At 43.5% G+C, this 23,770-nt stretch overlaps 1 protein-coding gene across 4 annotated transcripts in view; it reads left to right on the forward strand.

The window, feature by feature from the left end:
- Positions 1-22,719, forward strand: part of LOC121545132 (ribosomal protein S6 kinase 2 alpha) — a 146,317-nt gene extending 123,598 nt beyond the window's left edge. For all 4 annotated transcript variants that reach the window (XM_041855550.2, XM_041855552.2, XM_041855553.2 and 1 more), the window contains 14 exons: positions 789-931; positions 1,184-1,254; positions 1,545-1,633; positions 1,811-1,875; positions 2,822-2,924; positions 5,207-5,337; positions 8,682-8,807; positions 9,197-9,286; positions 9,443-9,601; positions 9,945-10,106; positions 12,875-12,951; positions 13,121-13,238; positions 13,891-14,028; positions 20,606-22,719. In XM_041855550.2, coding sequence (XP_041711484.1) covers positions 789-931; positions 1,184-1,254; positions 1,545-1,633; positions 1,811-1,875; positions 2,822-2,924; positions 5,207-5,337; positions 8,682-8,807; positions 9,197-9,286; positions 9,443-9,601; positions 9,945-10,106; positions 12,875-12,951; positions 13,121-13,238; positions 13,891-14,028; positions 20,606-20,728 — 1,595 coding nt within the window. In that variant the 3' untranslated portion in view covers positions 20,729-22,719. The remainder of the gene's footprint in view (positions 1-788; positions 932-1,183; positions 1,255-1,544; positions 1,634-1,810; positions 1,876-2,821; positions 2,925-5,206; positions 5,338-8,681; positions 8,808-9,196; positions 9,287-9,442; positions 9,602-9,944; positions 10,107-12,874; positions 12,952-13,120; positions 13,239-13,890; positions 14,029-20,605) is intronic.
- The last annotated feature ends 1,051 nt before the right edge of the window (positions 22,720-23,770 follow it).

The raw sequence follows: 23,770 nt of genomic DNA on the forward strand, positions 1-23,770 counted from the left end.
TCTGTCCCTGTGTAGATAACTTCTCTATATATCATTACCTAGAAGTTAATTATGTTTCTCCTGCATCTTATCAACCCTATAATCACTCTCTATTGGCTGTTTACCTTTTGGGCGTACACGCACGCACAAACACAAGCATCAAAGGTGACCTTGAATATATGTCACGGTGTGATGTATTAACTTCACATGGGGAATATGAATTATGAGGCTTTTGAATACCTGCATGAGTCATGAAGGCATCAGGAAGTGTTACAGAAAGTTTTCCCTGATAATGGCCCTATATAATTCCCCACTATATATGGAATAGGGGGCCATTGCGAACGCACCCTGGGCCCTAGTTGTAGGCTATGGAATAGTTGTAGGGCAGGTCAGGTCATATGATCAGGAAAAACTCCTGGCCATATCCATAAAGCATAGTGCAAATAATGTACTCTATTCCTGTACAGGTGTAGGATCCTAATTTGATCATCCTGCACAGCAGGAAATGCATACTTGTAGTGAATTCAAGGTTTAAAAAGGTTTCTAATGTTTGTAATTTCCACTTTAAAATATCACTTGATTTGCTCTGACTAAAAATCTATTATCCCATACAAAAATGTCCACTAATTATAATCCACACAATAATTCACATTTCCTGTTGCTGTAGGATTATTTTCCTGCTGTGAAAAACGGGTCAAATTAAGATCCTATACCTGTATGCCTGCCTGTCCACTGTGTGTATTCATGATGTGTGTTTATAATAGTACCGGTAGTTGAATGGTAACTGACTTGTGGCGTTTTAACCCCAGATTTTGGCCTGTGTAAAGAGGCCGTTGACCATGAGAAGAAGGCCTACTCCTTCTGTGGTACGGTGGAGTACATGGCACCAGAGGTGGTGAACAGGCAGGGCCACATCCACAGTGCGGACTGGTGGTCGTTTGGGGTACTGATGGTGAGTCATCATATCTCATTTGGGTCATGTTCATTAGTGCACAATGTAGTAAAACGCTTTGCAAATGAAAATGATCGTTAGTTTATGTAGTTCCTCCCTGTTTGTCTGTTTTCTTCAATTTGAACACAACCCTTATAATACAGACAATCAAACAAACATAAATATGATGTGTGTGTTTGCGTCAGAGCCCTAGAATAGAATTGAATGTCAAAGTGTCATATGTCAAATATGGAGATTGTATTTGTTTCACAGTTTGAGATGCTGACTGGATCGCTACCGTTCCATGGAAAGGACCGCAAAGAGACCATGAACCTGATCCTCAAGTAGGTAGACACAATCACAGGCTAGTGTCTGTATGCAGTTAACCCACTGTTCCCCGGGTGCCGATTACGTGGATGTCAATTAAGGCAGCCATCCGCACCTCTCGGATTCAGTCTTTGAAATTGTTGCATGCTGCATTTATATTTTTGTTCAGTATATTTATTTAGCCTGGTTGAACCAGACTGAATGCTGTGTTCAGGAAAACAATGTTGAACGTTCCGCAGCATTCAATCTGGATTAACCAGGCTACTATTTATTAGCCTGTTGGATTTAACAATGTCACCCCCTGCAGGGCAAGATTGGGAATGCCCCAGTTCCTGAGTTCAGAGGCCCAAAGTCTCCTCCGAGCTCTGTTCAAGAGGAACCCCACCAACAGACTGGGTGAGTATTCCGTAACTATATGTACTTACCCACTAGCTAATGACAAGCTAATTATAGTGGTTGTTCCACTAGTAGAGTAATTACTTTGGTATAATACTACCTATTTTATGTTAAGCATAGAGCTTTTGCATAGGTTGTATGCAGTAATCCATACTAACAGTGTGATTGTGTGGACAGGGTCGGGGGCAGACGGTGCAGAGGAGATCAAACGCCACGCTTTCTTCTCCACCATAGACTGGAATGTGAGTGGCACGTCTTCTGACACCTCATACTACCAGTTCTATCAGGGAATCAGATTATCATTATTCAATTATCATTTTAAAAGGAGCCATATTCTTCAGTAATTACCAAGTTGCCATTGCTTTAGCCAGGGGTGAAAGTAAGCCGGTCTGCTACAAAGTACCGGCAAAATAAATAGTGGGGGTACACTGTACCGATAAAACATGAGTCATAACAATAATTTAAACAAAAATGGCAAGAAAACGGTAGGCTATTACACCATTTATTATTACCGCCTGTCAGTCACATGAGAAATTAGCAAATGGAGTTGAAAACGGGTGGTATACGCTCCAAAATGCGGTGTGGTTCGACGTGAACACTGAATGAATTTAGCAAAGGCAAAGATGACTGACCAAGACGTGTGTGGGCAGCAAGACTCATCAATCAATTTAGGCTACAAGAATAGGCCTATTATGACAATCGCTGAATGTCATTACACTTTTTGGTGTTTTGTAACCTATGTCTCTTTCCATTCTGTAAATGGCGGATGCACAGTGCACTGTTTGATTGCTGGGATTATTTTAGAGTGGAGGAACATAATAATAATATACCATTTAGCAGACGCTTTTATCCAAAGCGACTTACAGTCATGCGTGCATACATTTTTGTGTATGGGTGGTCCCGGGGATCGAACCCACTACCTTGGCATTACAAGCGCCGTGCTCTACCAGCTGAGCTACAGAGGACCAACATGCAGAGGTAGCCTACTTCTTGAAGTGATTTGTTTGACAATCAGATTAAAAGCATCATGACTGGTTGTGTTCATGCCACATTATAAGGTAATACTGAATATTTTTACAGTTAAAAAGGACATGTATCCTATTAGGCCCATAAAATAGCTTGTGCACACATAGGTCCCGTATCAGATAGAAATAATAACCCTTTCAGAAACTATTTTAACCCTTTCAGAAACTGTTCAGGCGGGAAATCCAGCCCCCATTCAAGCCGGCTGTGGCCCGACCGGACGACACTTTCTACTTTGACTCAGAGTTCACCTCCCGCACACCCAAAGGTAAGAGGTCAAAGTTGACAAGAGTAACTTGTCCTAGCATGACAACAGACCAGGTCTGACTGAATCAGACCACACTCTATCATATCAATGGTAATGAAATATGAAAGCGGTAGCAATCATAAAATGGTTGCTATTTGTAGGCTGCTTACATCACCTTGGAGCACAGGCAGTCTATAATGTTAGTGTTATTGTCTAGACTTTTTAAGTGAAAGTGTCATATTAGGGGAACAACACAATCTGTTGAATGCCGTTTGAAGTTTGTCGGCTGGTAGTCAGCCTAGTATATGTGTGACAAAACAAAAACTCTTTGAATCTCCTGTGTGTTTTGGAGTCTGTTTTGAAGTGTGTGTGTGTGTGCGTTCATGCATGTGTGTACAGTGAGGGGAAAAAAGTATTTGATCCCCTGCTGAATTTGTATGTTTGCCCACTTACAAAGAAATAATCAGTCTAATTTTAATGGTAGGTTTATTTGAACAGTGAGAGACAGAATAACAACAAAAATCCAGAGAAACGCATGTCAAAAAATGTTAGAAATTGATTTGCATTTTAGGGAAATAAGTATTTGACCCCCTCTCAATCAGAAAGATTTCTGGCTCCCAGGTGTCTTTTATACAGGTAACGAGCTGAGATTAGGAGCACACTCTTAAATGGAGTGCTCCTAATCTCAGCTTGTTACCTGTATAAAAGACACCTGTCCACAGAAGCAATCAATCAATTAGATTCCAAACTCTCCACCATGGCCAAGACCAAAGAGCTCTCCAAGGATGTCAGGGACAAGATTGTAGACCTACACAAGGCTGGAATGGGCTACAAGACCATCGCCAAGCAGCTTGGTGAGAAAGTGACAACAGTTGGTGCGATTATTCGCAAATGGAAGAAACAAAATAACTGTCAATCTCCCTCGGCCTGGGGCTCCATGCAAGATCTCACCTCGTGGAGTTGCAATGATCATGAGAACGGTGAGGAATCAGCCCAGAACTACACGGGAGGATCTTGTCGGGAGGACCATAGTCACCAAGAAAACAATTAGTAACACACTACGCCGTGAAGGACTGAAATCCTGCAGTGCCCGCAAGGTCCCCCTGCTCAAGAAAGCACATATACATGCCCGTCTGAAGTTTGCCAATGAACATCTGAATGATTCATTACATTACATTTTAGTCATTTAGCAGACGCTCTTATCCAGAGCGACTTACAGTTAGTGAACATTTTTATTTTATTTTTATTTTTTTCTCATACTGGCCCACCGTGGAAATCGAACCCACAACCCTGGCGTTGCAAACGCCATGCTCTATCAACTGAGCTACATCCCTGCTGGCCATTCCCTCCCCTACCCTGGACGACGCTGGGCCAATTGTGCGCCGCCCATGAGTCTCCAGGTCGCGGCCGGCTGCGACAGAGCCTGGATTCGAACCAGGATCTCTAGTGGCACAGCTAGCACTGCGATGCAGTGCCTTAGACCACTGCGCCAGTCAGGAGACAATTCAGAGGAGAACTGGGTGAAAGTGTTGTGGTCAGATGAGACCAAAATGGAGCTCTTTGGCATCAACTCAGCTTGTTGGGCGGCAGGTAGCTTAGTGGATAAGAGCGTTGTGCCGGTAACCGAAAGGTCGCTGGTTCTAATCCCCGAGCCAACTAGGTGAAAAATCTGTCTGTGCCCTTGAGTAAGGCACTTAACCCTAATTGCTCCTGTAAGTTGCTCTGGATAAGAGCGTCTGCTAAATTACAAAAAAAAAATAATAATAATAATAACTCTACTCGCCGTGTTTGGAGGAGGAGGAATGCTGCCTATGACCCCAAGAACACCATCCCCACCGTCAAACATGGAGGTGGAAACATTATGCTTTGGGGGTGTTTTTCTGCTAAGGGGACAGGACAACTTCACTGCATCAAAGGGACTATGGACGGGGCCATGTACCGTCAAATCTTGGGTGAGAACCTCCTTCTCTCAGCCAGGGCATTAAAAATGGGTCGTGGGTGGGTATTCCAGCATGACAATGACCCAAAACACACGGCCAAGGCAACTCAAATAGTCAAATACTTATTTCCCTCATTAAAATGCAAATCAATTTATAACATTTTTGACATGCGTTTTTCTGGATTTTTTTGCTGTTATTCTGTCTCTCACTGTTCAAATAAACCTACCATTAAAATTATAGACTGATCATTTCTTTGTCAGTGGGCAAATGTACAAAATCAGCAGGGGATCAAATACTTTTTTCCCCTCACTGTATGTGTGCGCCTGTGTTAATGACCTTGTGTTCTCTCTGACCTCTCCCCAGACTCCCCAGGCATTCCACCCAGTGCAGGAGCCCACCAGCTCTTCCGGGGCTTCAGCTTCGTCGCCCCGGCCATGCTGGATGAGGAGGGAGCATTGGAGCCTGCCAAGCCTGCACCACACCCAGTGGTTCAGGTCAGCTGTCCATCACAGATGGGACAAAGCCACTCAGCCCCTCCAATATCTCCTATAAGAATAATAGAACGTTACATATAGTCTCACAAGGGACCAATTCGTTTCTAACCAAATACAAGAAAGAATCCAGAGAGCTCTCCCACACACAGCCAGTTTCCCAGTTCAGATTAAGCCTTAAACTAGACTAAAAAGCTATGTCAACAGAGTTTCTTCATTGGGCAAGCTTTTTATTCCAAGACTAGGCTTAATCAGAGTCCGGGAAACCGCCGCTCATTGTCCTACCCAAAGATTTGTCTTTCATTGCTGTTTGAGGGAGAACATTGCTCATTCACTCTCCGAACACTAGATAGACATATTTAACCAGTCTACAGCACTCATCAATGTAATGACAGTGTAAGCCAGTCTTACTTAGGGTAGATAAGGCTGTGGTTTAGTGCTTGGTGGTTTCACACTGCACATGATGAGGAGTAAGCCTCTAATCCAGTTCCATGGCTGGGTCTAATACCATCAGTAGGGTAGTAGGCTCCAGTAGATGTGCCTCAATGTTTTCTGTGCTTTAACACAACTGTAATAGAGAGTGTGGTTGTGTCTGTGATTGTGCTGGATGAGTAATCGTGCACATCAAATCGAAGTTTATTGGTCACATACACAGTTTAACAGATGTTATAGTGGGTGCAACAAAATGCTTCTAACAATGCAGTAAAATGTTAAACAAGTACACACATATATATATATATATTGGAACACAGGACTGATGGTTGCTGATAATGGGCCTCTGTACGCCTATGTAGATATTCCATAAAAAATCAGCCGTTTCCAGTTACAATAGCCATTTACAACATTAACAATGTCTACACTGTATTTCTGATCAATTTGATGTTATTTTAATGGACAAAAAAAAAAAAAATCTTTCGAAAACAAGGTCATTTCTAAGTGACCCCAAACTTTTGAACGTTAGTGTATATATATTTTTTTTTAAGTATTTTTTTTTTTTTATCAATCATGAACGTCAGGACGAATCCAATTAACAACCTAAATAGCACTGTAACAGTAATCAAAATGCAATCTATACGCATGTACACTGGAAGAATTTAGACATACTAAGAATGATATGTACAGCAGTAGATATATTACAGTGAGCTATGTCAGGAATCCAGTATATAAATAAATATGCGGTGTGTGTGTGTGTATAAACAGTACAGTAGTGGTGCGTGGGTAAACTCACTGGGGAAGCCAAGCCAGGGAAAAAATGGCCATATTACAACCTGTTTGCACTACAACCTGTTCATTCTTATGCCTTGCCACCGTGATATATAGGCCTTAAGGCCGAGACAAGAGGACAGTGGCAGTAATAAATTCGGCCACACCTTCGTTTCATCACAAAACCAGAGAGCAACCTCTGTCCAGTGAACCACAAAGCATGTAACAAACAGTTACATGACCTACAGCATTGTCAAGCAAGTTAATGTTTCCGACATTTTCAGACTGCTAAAGCTATTGATTTAGAACCACGGAGAGTTACCGCAAGTCACAAAGAAAACAGGAGCTGCCTCTGCTATTTAGCCAACACCATTTCAACTTTAACATTTCATCATCATCTATGCTTAGTCTAATATAGTTACAACTAAAAGACACCAAAAACGATTTAGTCCAATCAACATAAGTTAAATAGAGTTCGCTCCAAAGTATTGGGACAGTGACACATTTTTTGTTGTTTTGGCTCTGTACTCCAGCAGTCTGGATTTGAAATGATACAATGACTATGGAGTTAAAGTTACAGACTGTCAGCTTTAATTTGAGGGTATTTTCATCCATATCGGGTGAACCGTTTAGAAATTAGAGTACTTTTTGTACGTAGTCCCGCCCCATTTTAGGGGACCAAAAGTATTGGGACAAATTCACTTATGTGTATTAAAGTAGCAAAAAGTTTAGTATTTGGTCCCATATTCCTAGCACGCAATGATTACATCAAGCTTGTGACTGTATTTGCTGTTTGTTTTGGTTGTGTTTCAGATTATTTTGTGCCCAATAGAAATGAATGGTGCATAATGTATTGTCATTTTGGAGTCACTTTTATTGTAAATAAGAATAGAATATGTTTCCAAACACTTCTACATTAATGTGGATGCTATGATTACAGATAGTCCTGAATTAATCATGAATAATGATTAGTGACAAAATTACAGATGCACAAATGTCATACCCCCAAGACATGCTAACCTCTCACCATTGCAATAACAGGGGAGGGTAGCATTTTTTGGGGGGGGGTATGATATTTGTGAATCTGTCATTTTCTCACTCATCATTATTCACGATTCATTCAGGATTATCCGTAATTCAAGTTTTTGCTGTCAATGACGTTTGGCTTTTGATGTGATTGGTGTGAAGCCAAATCCAAAATGTCTTCCCTTTACACTTTTCTTTTTGTGTGTGCCAGAACCATTCACAGTTGCGCGCACTCAGTTTAGCTCAACGCCGATTGGCTACTATTTTATAACTTTTTATCAAGGGAGTGTGGCTTCCCTTGCATTTAATGCTACGGGCGGCAACAATGTCATACTCTTTCTGACCAGACAGCATCAGATAAATGGGCTACACATATAGAAACAGAGGGGTGCTGTTTCGCTCGCTCGGATGCTTTCTCCGGTGAGATACATTCAGCCTCCTGCGAACTGAAGGAAAGTTATGAAACACATATAGACGAAAGATACATTATTTTGGTTTTCTTTTTTTATTGGTTAATTTTTGGGGGAAGCCTGGCTTCCCTTGGCATCCATGAATACACGCCACTGAAACAGTATAACTAAATACTAAGTACAGTAGTAGAAATATTAGAATGAGTTATGTCGGGAATGCAGTATTTAAATACTCAGTGTGAAACAGGAAGTGTCCAGTGGTTCAATGTCTCTGTGACATGGGGCAGCAGCGTTGGTTGTGTGTGTGTTTGTGCGTGTGTTTGTGAGTATGAGGGGAGTGTGTGTGTGTGTGTGTGTGTGTGTGTGTGTGTGTGTGTGAGTGTGCATCACCTGGTAGACGGCTAGTGATGGCTGTTCAACAGTCTGATGCCTGGTAATAGAAACTGTTTTTTAGTCTGTCGGTCTTGCACCTGTACTGTCTCTGTCTGCCAGACAGTAGCCGAGTGAACAGTCTGTGGCTCAGTTGACTGAGTTCCTTAATGGAATGGGGTGTGGGTGTGTGGACGAATAGTCTAAAAAGAATAAACACATTGATTGTTGCGTTTGTGTTGCAGTTGTAGCCTGCAGTAAAGTACTGCACCACTGTGTGTGTGATGCTGTAACCCTATACCGCAGCACTCACTTCCCCTTGTTTTCGGTTTGATGTAGCAACTCCATGGGAAGAACCTGTTGTTCAGCGATGGCTACGTGCTGAAGGAAGACATCGGCATGGGCTCCTTCTCTGTCTGCAAGCGCTGCATCCACAAAGCAACCAACACAGAGTACGCTGCCAAGGTCAGAACACCCACACACACACAGATACACACACACTTCTCTGCCTGCAAGAGCTTCGTCCACAAAGCCAACAACACCGAGTACGCCGCCAAGGTACCAAAACATACACTGTAGCCTCCCTCTCACTGAGTGTATATCCTGACATATTGAGCAAACACTCTCCCCAGTCCCCCAAGTTCTTATTTGTCCATCTTGTGGGGTGCTTAATCATTGCTAATACAGTAGTTGGACTTGACTCTCTAAAAACAATTTCTGTTGATTTAAGTCATTCAGATCTGTCTTTTGGAGCATGCTGTTCTAGTTTCACATCTCTTGTCTCACACCGTCTCCCCACGGTTTCATAATGGAGTATTTATAATGGCGTTTGTTGTATTATTGTGTACTACCAGGTGATTGACAAGACCATGACAGACCCCTCAGAGGAGATCGAGATCCTGCTGAGATACGGCCAGCACCCCAACATCATCACCCTGAAGGATGTGAGCACACACACACACACACACACACACACACACACACACACACACACACACACACACACACACACACACAATCATCACCCAGAAGGATGTGAGTACACGCACACACACCCACACAGACTGAATCATCCTCCATGTGTTCTTTCCATCCGTCAGGTGTATGATAATGGGAAGCAGGTGTATCTGGTGACAGAGCTGATGCGAGGCGGGGAGCTGCTAGACCGGATCCTCAAACAGAAGTTCTTCTCAGAGCGCGAGGCCAGCGCCGTGCTCCACACCATCACCAAGACTGTAGAATACCTCCACGCACAGGGGGTGAGACAACTCTCTACACAACTCTCTACACAACTCTCTACACACACACTGTAACAGACTGGTGAATATGGACTTGAATAAACTTTGTCTTACAAGAGTTTGTTGATATTCCTTGATATCCTTTTTCCTATGTTCTAATATTCTTATATTAAAAAATATATAATTATGTCACAGTATTAACACTACTAGACAAATAATATACAACCAACATCTTATCTCCAAAAAGTCCATTGGAAGTCAAGTGTTGAAGTAACAGTTGAAGGAGATTAAGTTACTTAGTTGTCTTTCAATCACCTCTCTCCTCCCCCTCTCCTCCTCATCTCTCCATCTCCCCTCTCTCCAGGTGGTCCACAGGGACCTGAAGCCTAGTAACATCCTGTATGTAGATGAGTCGGGGAACCCTGAGTCCATCAGGATCTGTGACTTTGGTTTCGCCAAGCAGCTGAGAGCTGACAATGGCCTGCTCATGACCCCCTGCTACACCGCTAACTTTGTAGCTCCGGAGGTAAGCCCGGGACGGTGTATCTGTGTGTGTGTGTGTGTGTGTGTGTGTGTGAGATGACGATTATGATTAATACCCGTATATACACTGAGTATACCACACATTAGGAACACCTTCCTAATATTGAGTTGCAGCCCCCCCTTTGCCCTCAGAACGGCCTCAATTCGTCAGGGCATGGACTCTACAAGGTGTTCGAAAGCGTTCCACAGGGATGCTGGTCTTGTTAACTCCAATGCTTCCCACAGTTGTCAAGTTGGCTAGATGTCCTTTGGGTGGTAGACCATTCTTGATACACACGGGAAACTGTTGAGTGTGAAAAACCCAGCAGTGTTGCAGTTCTTGATACAAACCAGTGCGCCTGGCTAGGGCTGTGGCGGTCATGACATTTTGTCAGCCGGTTATTGTCATGCAAAAGTCTATCGGTCTCACGGTAATTGATCATTAACATAAACAACTTTAGCGTCTCCAGGCCTCCACGCATACAAGCCACATACAAGTTGCTGATGCACACCTTTGGAACATCTACATTTAAAAAAGTATAATAAATCAATTGAACATACTCCATCACCATCACAATAAATCCATTATTTATTTTAGGCAGGTCTAAAGAAACATTATGATATGAAGAAAATGTATTTTAGAAGAACAGCATAGGAGTTGGCCTACTGTATGTTATCTGGCTATGCTCCATGTCATAGGCTGTAGGCTTGTTCATTTAGCAGACAAGATATGCCATTATTTTATATTATATGATTTTATAGTAAGAAGAATATAATTGAATTTAGCTAATAAAATAGAAAGGATTTTTTTTCCGTTCCGGAGCGAGAATGCGCATATGAAGTCGCTATGTTGAGCGTAAAAGTAATAATTTGAAACAGGTCCTATAGCCTACGCTAGATTTAGAGTTACTTGGCAACTTTAGTTGTGAATGATACAAACCATAGAATTCCTTAGAAATCAAAAGATACACTATATAGACAAAAGCATGCGGACAATTAGTGGATTCGGCTATTTCAGCCACACCTGTTGCTGACGGGTGTATAAAAATCGAGCACACAGCCATGCAATTTCCATAGACAAACATTGGCAGTAGAATGGCCTTACTGATGAGCTCAGTGAAAAATCGTCTGTCCTCGGTTGCAACACTCACTACAGAGTTCCAAACTGCCTCTGGAAGCAACATCACAAGAACTGTTCATCGGGAGCTTCATGAAATGGGTTTCCATGGCCAAGAAGCCAAACACAAGCCTAAGATCACCATGCGCAATGCCAAGCGTCGGCTGGAGTGGTGTAAAGCTTGCCGCCATTGGACTCTGGAGCAGTTGAAATACGTTCTCTGGAGTGATAAATCACGCTTCACCATCTGGCAGTCCGACGGACAAATCTGGGTTTGGCGGATGCCAGGAGAACGCTACCTGCCCCAATGAATAGTGCCAACTGTAAAGTTGAAATGGTTTGTCGAGATCGGTGTGGAAGAACAAAAGCATTAAGAAGGAAAGAAATTCCACAAATTAACTTTTAAGAAAGCACACCTGTTCATTGAAATTAGTTCTAGGTGACTACCTCATGAAGCTGGTTGAGAGAATGCCAAGAGTGTGCAAAGCTGTCATCAAGGCAAAGGGTGGCTATTTGAAGAATCTCAAATATAAAATATATTTTGATTTGTTTAACATTTTATTGGTTACTACATGATTCCATATGTGTTATTTCATAGTTTTGATGTCTTCACTATTATTCTACAATGTAGAAAATAGTAAAAATAAAGAACAACCCTTTAATGAGTAGGTGTGTCCAAACTTTTGACTGGTACTGTATAGGCTTATGCAGTGCTTGACTTGGGCAGGCGCTCACCGGAGATGAGTACCAGCACCTCAAGTTTTCTACTGCTTATAGAATATTAGCTCAAAAGTATTGTGGAGCTCCTCCACCTAAATATAAACAGTACCAGCACCCAAAATGAGTACCGGCACCTATTTCAGTCCAAGTCAAGCACTGGGCCTGTGCATAATCTCTAATATGCATATGGGTGTTTTGAATTAATCATCACCTTAGAAAGCGCTGTGTTAGGCTTTGAAACAACATCCACAATGACCATGTTTTCCACTCTGTTTCAACCTGTTGTTGAACTTCTTTCTTCAAATTGATCAATCCTAGTGAGGTGCGTTTTAAAAGCACATACTGTTTTTATGATGCGTTTGTGATGTTCGATTGCATTTGCATTGATGCCAGAGTGGTTAGAGGGACAATGGAGCCCTGAGTACCAGGACATTAGGGACCTGATGGCCATTAGTGAGTTGGGTACTACCAACATGCCTAGAGTGCATAAGTGGAGATTACCATGACTCAACGGTCACATAGAATTTTCTGCTGCCATGACTCATGACTACCGGTGTGGCGGTAATACGGTCTACCATACCCCGTTCAAAGGCACTTCAATCTTTTGTCTTGCCCGTTCACCCTCTGAATGGCACACATACACAATCAATGCCTCAATTGTCTCCAGGCTTAAAACTTATTTAACCTGTATCCTCCCCTTCATCTACACTGATTGAAGTGGATTTAACAAGTGACATCAATAAGGGATCATAGCTTTCACCTGGATTCACCTGGTCAGTCTATGTCATGGAAAGAGCAGGTGTTCATAATGTTTTGTATGCTCAGTGTAGCGTCCTTGTCAAAGTCTAGGGTGCATAGCCTTTGGGCGTATAGCTTTACCCCGGTGATGCACGATAGCCAATATTGGGACGTATTGCTCTGTCTGTGTGTTCCAGGTGTTGAAGCGTCAGGGCTATGACGAAGGCTGTGATATTTGGAGTCTGGGTGTCTTGCTGTACACCATGCTGGCTGGGTGAGGAACACACACACACACACATACCATACCACTCATACATCTGTGCACAATATTCCACTCCATATGACATTTACATCCAACAAAATGTAATGTTGTCACTCACGTGCATACACACTCACTCTCATTTGACTTGTCCCCTGTGCTCCCTCCCTCCCCTCCCCCTCAGCTTCACGCCGTTTGCCAACGGACCCGAGGACACTCCAGATGAGATCCTGAGCAGGATAGGCAGCGGTCACTTCACTCTGACAGGAGGCAACTGGGACGCCGTGTCGGACGCAGCCAAGGTACAGTAGGACTGACTAGGACTTGCTGAGTGACTTTTTGACCTTTTCACATGATCGTGCCGTGAAGTAGAACAATAGTGGTTTAGTTTGGATTTCAAGGATAGAGGTGTACAGTATATAATATGATAAAATCCCAACAAACCGGCATCCCGAGTTGCGCAGCGGTCTAAGGCACTGCACTGCAGTGCTTGAGGAGTCACTACAGACCCTGGTTCGATCCCAGGCTGTGTCGCAGCCGGCCGTGACCAGGAGACCCATGAGGCGGCGCACAATTGGCCCATTGTCGTCCGTGTTAGGGGAGGGTTTGGCCTGCCAGGATTTCCTTGTCCCATCGCACTCTAGCGACTCCTTGTGGCGGGCCGGGCGCCTGCAAGCTGACTTCAGTCACCAGCTGGAAGGTGTTTCCTCCGACACATTGGTGCGGCTGGCTTCCGGGTTAAGCGAGCAGTGTGTCAAGAAGCAGTGCGGCTTGGCAGGGTCGTGTTTCGGAGGACGCATGGCTCTCGACCTTCGCCTCTCCCGAGTCCGTAGGGGAGTTGCAGTGATGGGACAAAACTGTAACTACCAATTGGATATCATGAAAAAGGGGTAAAAAAAACAAAATCAAACCATTAATTTCTTCCTTCCTGCTGTGTGTGTTCTTTCTCTTTAGGACCTGGTGTCTAAGATGCTCCATGTGGACCCCCACCAGCGGCTGACAGCCATGCAGGTCCTCAAGCACCCCTGGATCGTCCAGAGGGACAAGCTGCCCAACAGCCAGCTGCAGCACCAGGACGCCAAGCTGGTCAAGGTACTGGATTGATACTATAATGTACACTCTACTGTACCCACTGGGCAATCCAGGGTTGGGGGTCAACTCCGTTTTTGTTCAGAGGGTGAATTTGTATTTCTAATGGACACAGCTAGTGCCATTACAGTCCCGAAAAGTATGTTCCGTCAATAGCGCAATGTGACCTAACTTTTTATTTTAAAGGTATATTTTGGGGAATTGTATGCTTTATTGGATAGAGGAGAGACAATGGGAAAGATGGATAGAGAGTGTGCTGAAATGGCAGTGGGCCGGAGTCGAACCCATGCTGCAGCGGTATATGTGAGCCGTAGGCAGCGGTTCAGTCCGTTAGACCACCCTAGGCCATAGTGTGACCTAATTTTGTAGTGCCTGCAGCGCTTTATTTGTAAATCGGGAGGTGACGGCACAAAAAGTGGGCGCAAGAGGGGCGTGACCTGGGGAGCTCTGAGGTACCGGAACGCACGAGAAAAGGAAAAAAAAATCACCTTTATGATACAGCATTGCATGCAGGCAGGTAGCTTAGTCGTTAAGAGCGTTGTGCCAGTAACCGAAAGGTCGCTGGTTCTAATCCCCGAGCCAACTAGGTGAAAAATCTGTCGATGTGCCCTTGAGCAAGGCACTTAACCCTAATTGCTAGTGTAAGTCTGCTAAATGACTAACATTTACATAGTGACATTGAGTAGAACAGAGGCACTTACAGAATTTGCGCACAATATATTGTAGCCTTTTATTTTTTTTAAATCATGTAATTCTACGTAATTTTACATAACTGGAGACTTTAGTCAAATATTTGTTAATACCACACAAATTATCGAAATGACAGGCTACTCTGGCACTGACAGAGAAATACAAAACAGCCTTGTCTTGAATGCAACAAATAGCCTAGGCTTACGATAAGAGTGGAGACAAAAGATGGTACAGGAGGAAATTATAGTCCTGAACAAGTTTAGTGTCACTGACTCACCCAATGATGCGCAGCGCACTCACCAGTGTTGCTGTTCGCTCAATAGGCCTACTTGGGAATTGATCAAATATTTTGGAGGCCTATAGACATACAAGTCTTCTTTTAAGCAGGAGCCATTTGCTTTCCAACCTGTGCTTTTCCCACGATTGTATTCAAAATATTGCGAAAGGCCTGTTTTGGCAGCTGTTCAGACAGCCACAACTCAACAATCAGGTGATTGATAGCCTACAGTCGCCTTGGTCTCTAGACTTCAATGTTGCACAAACCTAATCCCTGGCCTGGCCCAACCGGAATCATTTCTCAGAATTTCAGGCGGGGGCTGAAAATCTATGTTTTCACATGACGTTTGGGCAGGATAATTAACGAGGAGGCATCTTAATAAACTCTAATCGCTTTTATTCAAATTGCCTTCTCTTTCAAGTTAAAACTGCAATATGTTACTTTTTGGGTGACCTGACCAAATGCACATAGAAATGTCAATTATAGATCTGTCATTCTCATTTAAAGCAAGTCTAATAAGTGGTATATCTGTTCTATGTGGGCTATTTCTATGCTTCCCGTTCTTAAGTTTCGTTTTTGCATCTTTTACTTTTGGTTTTGAACACCAGCTTCAAACAGCTGAAAATACAATATACAGCTCTGGAAAAAATTAAGAGACCACTGCAAATGTTTCTTAAATCAGCATCTCTACATGTATGACAGCCATTCCATTCCAGTGTCTGTTGAATTCCAACACAGGCACACCTCATTCTACTGAATTAGGTACTGATTAGGTGATCACATGAACCAAATCTTATTTAACAAGGAAAAGTATAAAATCCACTGCTGTGGTCATCACTATCCTCTTGCAATAGGACCAGCTGGATGGCAAAAACAGTGCTAATAGTACCTCAAAAGTAATATTAATTTAAAAAATAACTATTGACCATGCCAAAAGAGTTGAAAAGGAAAGTTTTGGGTGAGGAAAAGAATGGTTCAATTCTGGCTTTACTGGCAGAGGGATACAGTGAGCGTCAGGTTGCTTCCATCCTGAGGTACCGGAACAGAACAGCGCCGGAGAAGATGGCTGCCGTTTTACAGCCCTCTAACCAATTGTACTATTATGTGTGTTTTTCCGCGTTATTTGTAATTTATTTTGTACATAATGTTTCTGCCATCGTCTCTTATAACCAAAAAGAGCTTCTGGATATCAGGACAGCGATTACTCACCTCGCATTGGACGAAGATTTTTTCTTCAACGAGGCGGTCGCGAAGGATATCCTACAGACACCCGACAAGGCCCAGATCCCCGTCATTCGCGTGAGGAAGAGACGGAGATATCGCGGACGCAGATCCGGGTGCCTTGTAAGGATCCGACGGCGAGCGAGTAAACTGCCTCTCCCATCAATCCTATTAGCCAACGTTCAATCTTTTGAGAATAAAATGGACGATTTAAGATTACGGTTATCCTACCAACGGGACATTAAAAACTGTAATATCTTATGTTTCACGGAGTCGTGGCTGAACGACAACAATGATAACATTCAGCTAGCAGGCTATACGCTACATCGGCAGGACAGAACGTCTGACTCTGGTAAGACAAGGGGTGGCGGTCTCTGTATATTTGTAAACAACAGCTGGTGCACAAAATCAAATACTAAGGAAGTCTCGAGGTTTTGCTCGCCTGAGGTAGAGTATCTTATGATAAGCTGTAGACCACACTATTTACCAAGAGTTTTCATCTATATTTTTCATAGCTGTCTATTTACCACCACAAACCAATGCTGGCATTAAGATTGCACTGAATGAGTTGTACAAGGCCATTAATCAACAGGAAAACGCTCATCCAGATGCAGCGCTCCTAGTGGCCGGGGACTTTAATGCAGGGAAACTTAAATCCGTTCTACCTAATTTCTACCAGCATGTTAAATGTGCAACCAGAGGGAAAAAAACTCTAGACCACCTTTACTCCACACACAGAGACGCATACAAAGCTCTCCCTCGCCCTCCATTTGGCAAATCTGACCATAACTCTATCCTCCTGATTCCTGCTTATAAGCAAAAACTGAAGCAGGAAGCACCAGTGATTCGGTTAATAAAAAAGTGGTCAGATGACGCAGATGCTAAGCTACAGGACTGTTTTGCTAGCACAGACTGGAACATGTTCCGGGATTCTTCAGACAGCATTGAGGAGTACACCACATCAGTCACTGGCTTCATCAATAAGTGCATCGATGATGTCGTCCCCACAGTGACCGTACGTACATACCCCAACCAGAAGCCATGGATTACAGGAAACATCCGCACTGAGCTAAAGGGTAGAGCTGCCGCTTTCAAGGAACGGGACTCTAACCCGGACGCTTATAAGAAATCCCGCTATGACCTCCGACGAACCATCAAACAGGCAAAGAGTCAATACAGGTCTAAGATTGAACAAGCCTACCAGACGAGCTAAACCACTTCTATGCTCACTTCGAGGCAAGCAACACTGAAGCATGCATGAGAGCACCAGCTGTTCCGGATGACTATGTGATCACGTTCTCCGTAGCCGATGTGAGTAAGACTTTTAAGCAGGTCAACATTCACAAGGCCGCAGGGCCAGGCGGATTACCAGGACGTGTACTCCGAGCATGTGCTGACCAACTGGCAAGTGTCTTCACTGACATTTTCAACATGTCCCTGACTGAGTCTGTAATACCAACATGTTTCAAGCAGACCACCATAGTCCCCGTGCCCAAGAACTCTAAGATAACCTGCCTAAATGACTACCGACCCGTAGCACTGACGTCTGTAGCCATGAAGTGCTTTGAAAGACTGGTCATGGCTCACATCAACAGCATAATCCCAGAAACCCTAGACCCACTCCAATTTGCATACCGCCCCAACAGATCCACAGATGATGCAATCTCTATCGCACTCCACACTGCCCTTTCCCCACCTGGACAAGAGGAACACCTACGTGAGAATGCTATTCATTGACTACAGCTCAGCATTCAACACCATAGTGCCCTCTAAGCTCATCACTAAGCTAAGGATCCTGGGACTAAACACCTCCCTCTGCAACTGGATCCTGGACTTCCTGACGGGCCGCCCCCCAGGTGGTAATGGTAGGTAACAACACATCTGCCACACTGATCCTCAACACGGGGGCCCCTCAGGGGTGCGTGCTCAGTCCCCCTCCTGTACTCTCTGTTCACCCATGACTGCATGGCCAGGCACGACTCCAACACCATCATTAAGTTTGCCGACGACACAACAGTGGTAGGCCTGATCACCGACAACGATGAGACAGCCTATAGGGAGGAGGTCAGAGATCTGGCCGTGTGGTGCCAGGACAACAACCTCTCCCTCAACGTGACCAAGACAAAGGAGATGATTGTGGACTACAGGAAAGAAAAAAAGAGGACTGAGCACGCCCCCATTCTCATCGACGGGGCTGTAGTGGAACAGGTTGAGAGCTTCAAGTTCCTTGGTGTCCACATCACCAACGAACTATCATGGTCCAAACACACCAAGACAGTCGTGAAGAGGGCACGACAAAGCCTATTCCCCCTCAGGAGACTAAAAAGATTTGGCATGGGTCCTCAGATCCTCAAAAAATTCTACAGCTGCACCATCGAGAGCATCCTGACTGGTTGCATCACCGCCTGGTATGGCAACTGCTTGGCCTCTGACTGCAAGGCACTACAGAGGGTAGTGCGTACGGCCCAGTACATCACTGGGGCAAAGCTCCCTGCCATCCAGGACCTCTATACCAGGCGGTGTCAGAGGAAGGCCCTCAAAAATTGTCAAAGACTCCAGCCACCCTAGTCATAGACTGTTCTCTCTGCTACCGCACGGCAAGCGGTACCGGAGTGCCAAGTCTAGGTCCAAAAGACTTCTCAACAGCTTCTACCCCCAAGCCATAAGACTCCTGAACAGCTAATCATGGCTACCCGGACTATTTGCACTGCCCCCCCACCCCATCCTTTTTACGCTGCTGCTACTCTGTTAAGTATTTATGCATAGTCACTTTAACTCTACCCACATGTACATATTACCTCAACTACCTCAACTAGCCGGTGCCCCCGCACATTGACTCTGCAACGGTACCCCCCTGTATATATAGCCTCCCTACTGTCACTTTATTTTACTGTATATATAGCCTCCCTACTGTCACTTTATTTTACTTCTGCTCTTTTTTTCTCAACACTTTTTTTGTTGTTTTATTCTTACTTTTTTTGTTTAAAATAAATGCACTGTTGGTTAAGGGCTGTAAGTAAGCATTTCACTGTAATGTCTGCACCTGTTGTATTCGGCGCATGTGACCAATAACATTTGATTTGATTTGATTTGATCCTAAAAATTTCAAAGACGGCGGTTCATAAGAACAAGGTAAGCAGCAGACATTGGGGACATCAAAGCTACAGACCGGCGGATGACATCAAGTGACCTACAAAAAGAATGGCAAACGGCAGCTGGGGTGAGGTGCATGGCGAGGACGGTTCGAAACAGGCTCCTAGGGGCAGGGCTGAAGTCGTGCAAAGCTAGAAAAAAGCCCTTCATCAATGAGAAGCAAATATGAGCCAGGCTGAGGTTTGCAAAAGACCATAAGGATTGGACCGTAGAGGACTGGAGTAAGGTCATCTTCTCTGATGAGTCCAATTTTCAGCTTTGCCCAACACCTGGTCGTCTAATGGTTTGACGGAGACCTGGAGAGGCCTACAAGCCACAGTGTCTCGCACCCACTGTGAAATTTGGTGGAGGATCAGTGATGATCTGGGGGTGCTTCAGCAAGGCTGGAATCGGGCAGATTTGTCTTTGTGAAGGACGCATGAATCAAGCCACGTACAAGGTTGTCCTGGAAGAAAACTTGTTTCCTTTTGCTCTGACATTGTTCCCCAACTCTGAGGATTGGTTTTTCCAGCAGGACAATGCGCCATGCCACACAGCCAGGTCAATCAAGGTGTGGATGGAGGACCACCAAATCAATACCCTGTCATGGCCAGCCCAATCTCCAGACCTGAACCCCATTTGAAAACTTCTGGAATGTGATCAAGAGGAAGCTGGATGGTCACAAGCCATCAAACAAAGCCGAGCTGCTTGAATTTTTGCGCCAGGAGTGGCATAGTCACCCAACATCAATGTGAAAGACTGGTGGAGAGCATGCCAAGACGCATGAAAGCTGTGGTTGAAAATCAGGGTTATTCCACCAAATATTGATTTCTGAACTCTTCCTAAGTTAAAACATTAGTATTGTGTTGTTTAAAAATGAACATGAACTTATTTTCTTTGCATTATTCGAGGTCTGACAACACTGCATCTTTTTTTTTTATTTTGACCAGTTGTCATTTTCTGCAAATAAATGCTCTAAATGACAATATTTTTATTTGGAATTTGGGAGAAATGTTGTCAGTAGTTTATAGAATAAAACAAATGTTAATTTCACCCAAACACATACCTATAAATAGTAAAACCAGAGAAACTTGTATTTTTGCAGTGGTCTCTTATTTTTTCCAGAGCTGTATTTCACAGTGGTTTTGATGGTACAATGATTCTCTACACTATACGTGCCAGATTCTGTGTGCGCCTGCAACTGAAACTGTTTGTCCTCCAAACTGGTATCTTGACGTTGCACTACTTCTCTTCCCACAGGGGGCGATGGCGGCCACCTACTCAGCCTTGAAGAGCTCCCAGCCCACGCCGGAGCTCAAGCCCATCGAGTCTTCCTTCCTGGCCCAGCGACGTGTCAAGAAGCTCCCCTCCACCTCTCTGTAGAACCATGTAGAACCATGTAGAACCCCAGACTCTAGCTACAACAACCCCAGTCAGTCAGTACAGCAGCAAGTCACGAGACTGAAGAGACAAGCAGACCACCTCAGTTTAACCAGCCAAGGACCACTGACTGTGCTCTGCTGTAGTCACCTCCCCCTGCCGGTGATATCAGTCATCTCGGTTTCCTCCTCGATAGGCGTGGTCACTGGCTGTCAATCACACTGGACTAGTGACAGGACATGGCTGGGGATGAGTGGGCAGTGGGGTAGCGGCAGGATATGGCAAATGTGTTAGCAGTATATTTTGGATAACAGTTGTGAGCCTTGAGTTTGCGAGACAACCTGCTACCACAGAGGACATTGATGACCATTGTTGATGTTTCGGTAGTGTTTCTGTTCTGCTTTTGTTTTGATTGGCTCTCCCCTCAACATCGCTGTGATTGGCTGCCGCTCAGCTCTCTGCACGTCTGTCTTTCTGTCTGTTTGGTGTGTTGTTCTCTCTCCAGTTGATTAGCTTTACGTATTAATAGGCTACTGCCAAATCGATTTGTTTCATGTTTTTGCTGTTTTTCCATTGGGAAATCTTGAAGGGACTATGGCACAAAACAAAATCACAGTCCATTGCTATCTTTCTCCTATTTTGGATGACCATTAAAATAAAAAAACATTTTGCCATAAATGCCTCATCTTTTTGAGACTATACCAGAAGTAGCAACTCTGGGTAATGTAGTCACTGCTAATGCTTTTTCCAAGCTGAGCGTTTCAATGTCCATTGCATGCCAGTATGAAAATGTATGCACTCACTAACTGTAAGTCGCTCTGGATAAGAGCGTCTGCTAAATGACTAAAAATGTAAAAACAAAAAAAGGATTTAGTGAGTCCAGTCCTAGGGAAGGATGCAGGAAGTTGTTTGCATGGTCTGGTGCAGTGTGACGTCATGTTGCTTTGTCCTTCTCTTATCTATACTTTTCTTGGTGACCTTGCCGATTCTGAGAAGAAGAAAAAAAGAGATTGGAGATATTGTAAAAAACTATATATATATTGTTAAAAAATGAATAGGAGGATCTTTAATGCCCTAAATAAGGTGGCATGTTGAAATCTGTTAATTTTTTTTCTCCCATTGTGTTTTCTTCTTGCCTATTTTGAATGCTGTCTTTCTTGTGTTCGCTTTTGTTGTTGCCTGTTGTTTTTGTTATGTTTTGTTGTTCGGTCCAAAGAAAGTGGTGATTACATTTTGTAAAAGGCATGTCGAGCACACACGCTGTCGGAGCGTCCATGATGGACTCTCTTTCCCACAATCCTCCTCTATTTCAATGTTAAGATGTCAAGTATGGTGATATTGATTGTCGAAACAATTGTACTGAGCACTCAAATGCACTCTCTCCCTTAAAGTCACTGTAAAGCATTGGTTTTCATCTTTTACTAAAACAATATTGTTTGGGCTTTTCTGATTTGAAATTGCCTGTCTGCTGGTTTTAATCAGGACTTATAAAGTGAATGTCCACAGGTAATTTTTTTTGTCTCCTGTTCAGTTTGACTCTACTACCCGGGTAAAGGTATTTTCACACTATTGTGCCAACCTGAACCAAACTGCGCCGGCACTGCTATTTTAACCTGGCCAGCTCAGTACAGCTTGGTTTGGCTCTAATGTGAAAAGCCCTTGACTTCCATTAAGTTCTTTCTCTATTTTACTTAATCATAGGTCATAATAACTTCTAGACTAAAGGATCATTGTATTATTTGCTGTATTGGAATAATACACATTTGTGGCTAAAGGTAACTTGACCTACAGCATAGTTTAGATCCCATAAGCTTCTTTAGACTTGACCCTTGACTTTTAGATATCTGAAGCATATCTGTAGCAATGAGGATGGTGGGTCGGGATGGGGTGCAGGGGGTAGTTCACCCTCTTCTGCCACTGCAGCAGTGGGGATTCAGGCTTATAGGGAGTTAAAATGACATTCCTTTCTATTAAAAACATTTTCTCTGCGCTGACCAGACTGCTCAGTCTCTGCTTTATCTTCCTCTTATTTTCTGTGATGTCTGTATGTATGTGTACATTAATAATATAATACAAATAACACGGTTTGCAATCAATTCAGGCTAGCTTGGATAATATGGAAATTGCAAACACTGTGGAAAAACAAAAAGGGTCTATGCAGATTCTTTTTAAAGGGGAATTGAACATGTTCCTATATTAGTCTGTCAGTGTATGTGTGTTCATACACTTTTCATGGACCAAACCTTTAAGTGTAGAGTGTCCTAGACCCTTTGCTGTAGTGATTGATGTGAGTGTTCCTTTAAAACACCCAGGGAACAGTGTGTTACGCAAGCAGAAGAACACTGTGTGCATCTCACACACACACACACACAAACAGCAGGGGGTACACTTTCATGTCCTCCCTGCCTTCCCAAACGTCCTCAAATGCACTCAGACTAGCTCCTGTGATGGACCTCTGTTGCAGGCGCACACACACACTTAGGCAGCTTTTAACATAGTAACACCTTCCTCTCCTCTTCTGCATCAAACCATTATGTTCTATAACACCCTTGTGTACTGACCACATGCTCCCTGAAACAGACTACCATCCACTCTCACTAAAATACTCACTCTCACTTGCATACAGTACCGCCACAAACGTGCCTAATTCCTACCTCCTCCTTCACAATGGCATACAAACTCTCTACATAACATCAAATAATATTCTGGTCAACATCAAATAGAAAAACTCATTCATTCTAAACACAATGCTATTTTTCAGAGAACAAGTTAACTACTGACTTTCAGCATGCATATAGAGAAGGGCACTCATTGTACTGCACTGACTCAGATGACAGATGATTGGTTAAAATTGATAATATTATGATAGTTGGAGCTGTATTGTTCAGTGCAGCCTTTGATGTTGTTGATCATATATTGTTATTGAAAAAACTCACTTGCTATGGCTTTACATCACCTGCCATCACATGGTTGGATAATTATTTATCCATTAGAACCCAGAGAGTGTTCTTCAATGGAAGCTTCTCTAACATCATATATGTACAG

Source organism: Coregonus clupeaformis, chromosome 29 (assembly GCF_020615455.1).
Source record: "Coregonus clupeaformis isolate EN_2021a chromosome 29, ASM2061545v1, whole genome shotgun sequence".
NCBI lineage: Eukaryota > Metazoa > Chordata > Actinopteri > Salmoniformes > Salmonidae > Coregonus > Coregonus clupeaformis.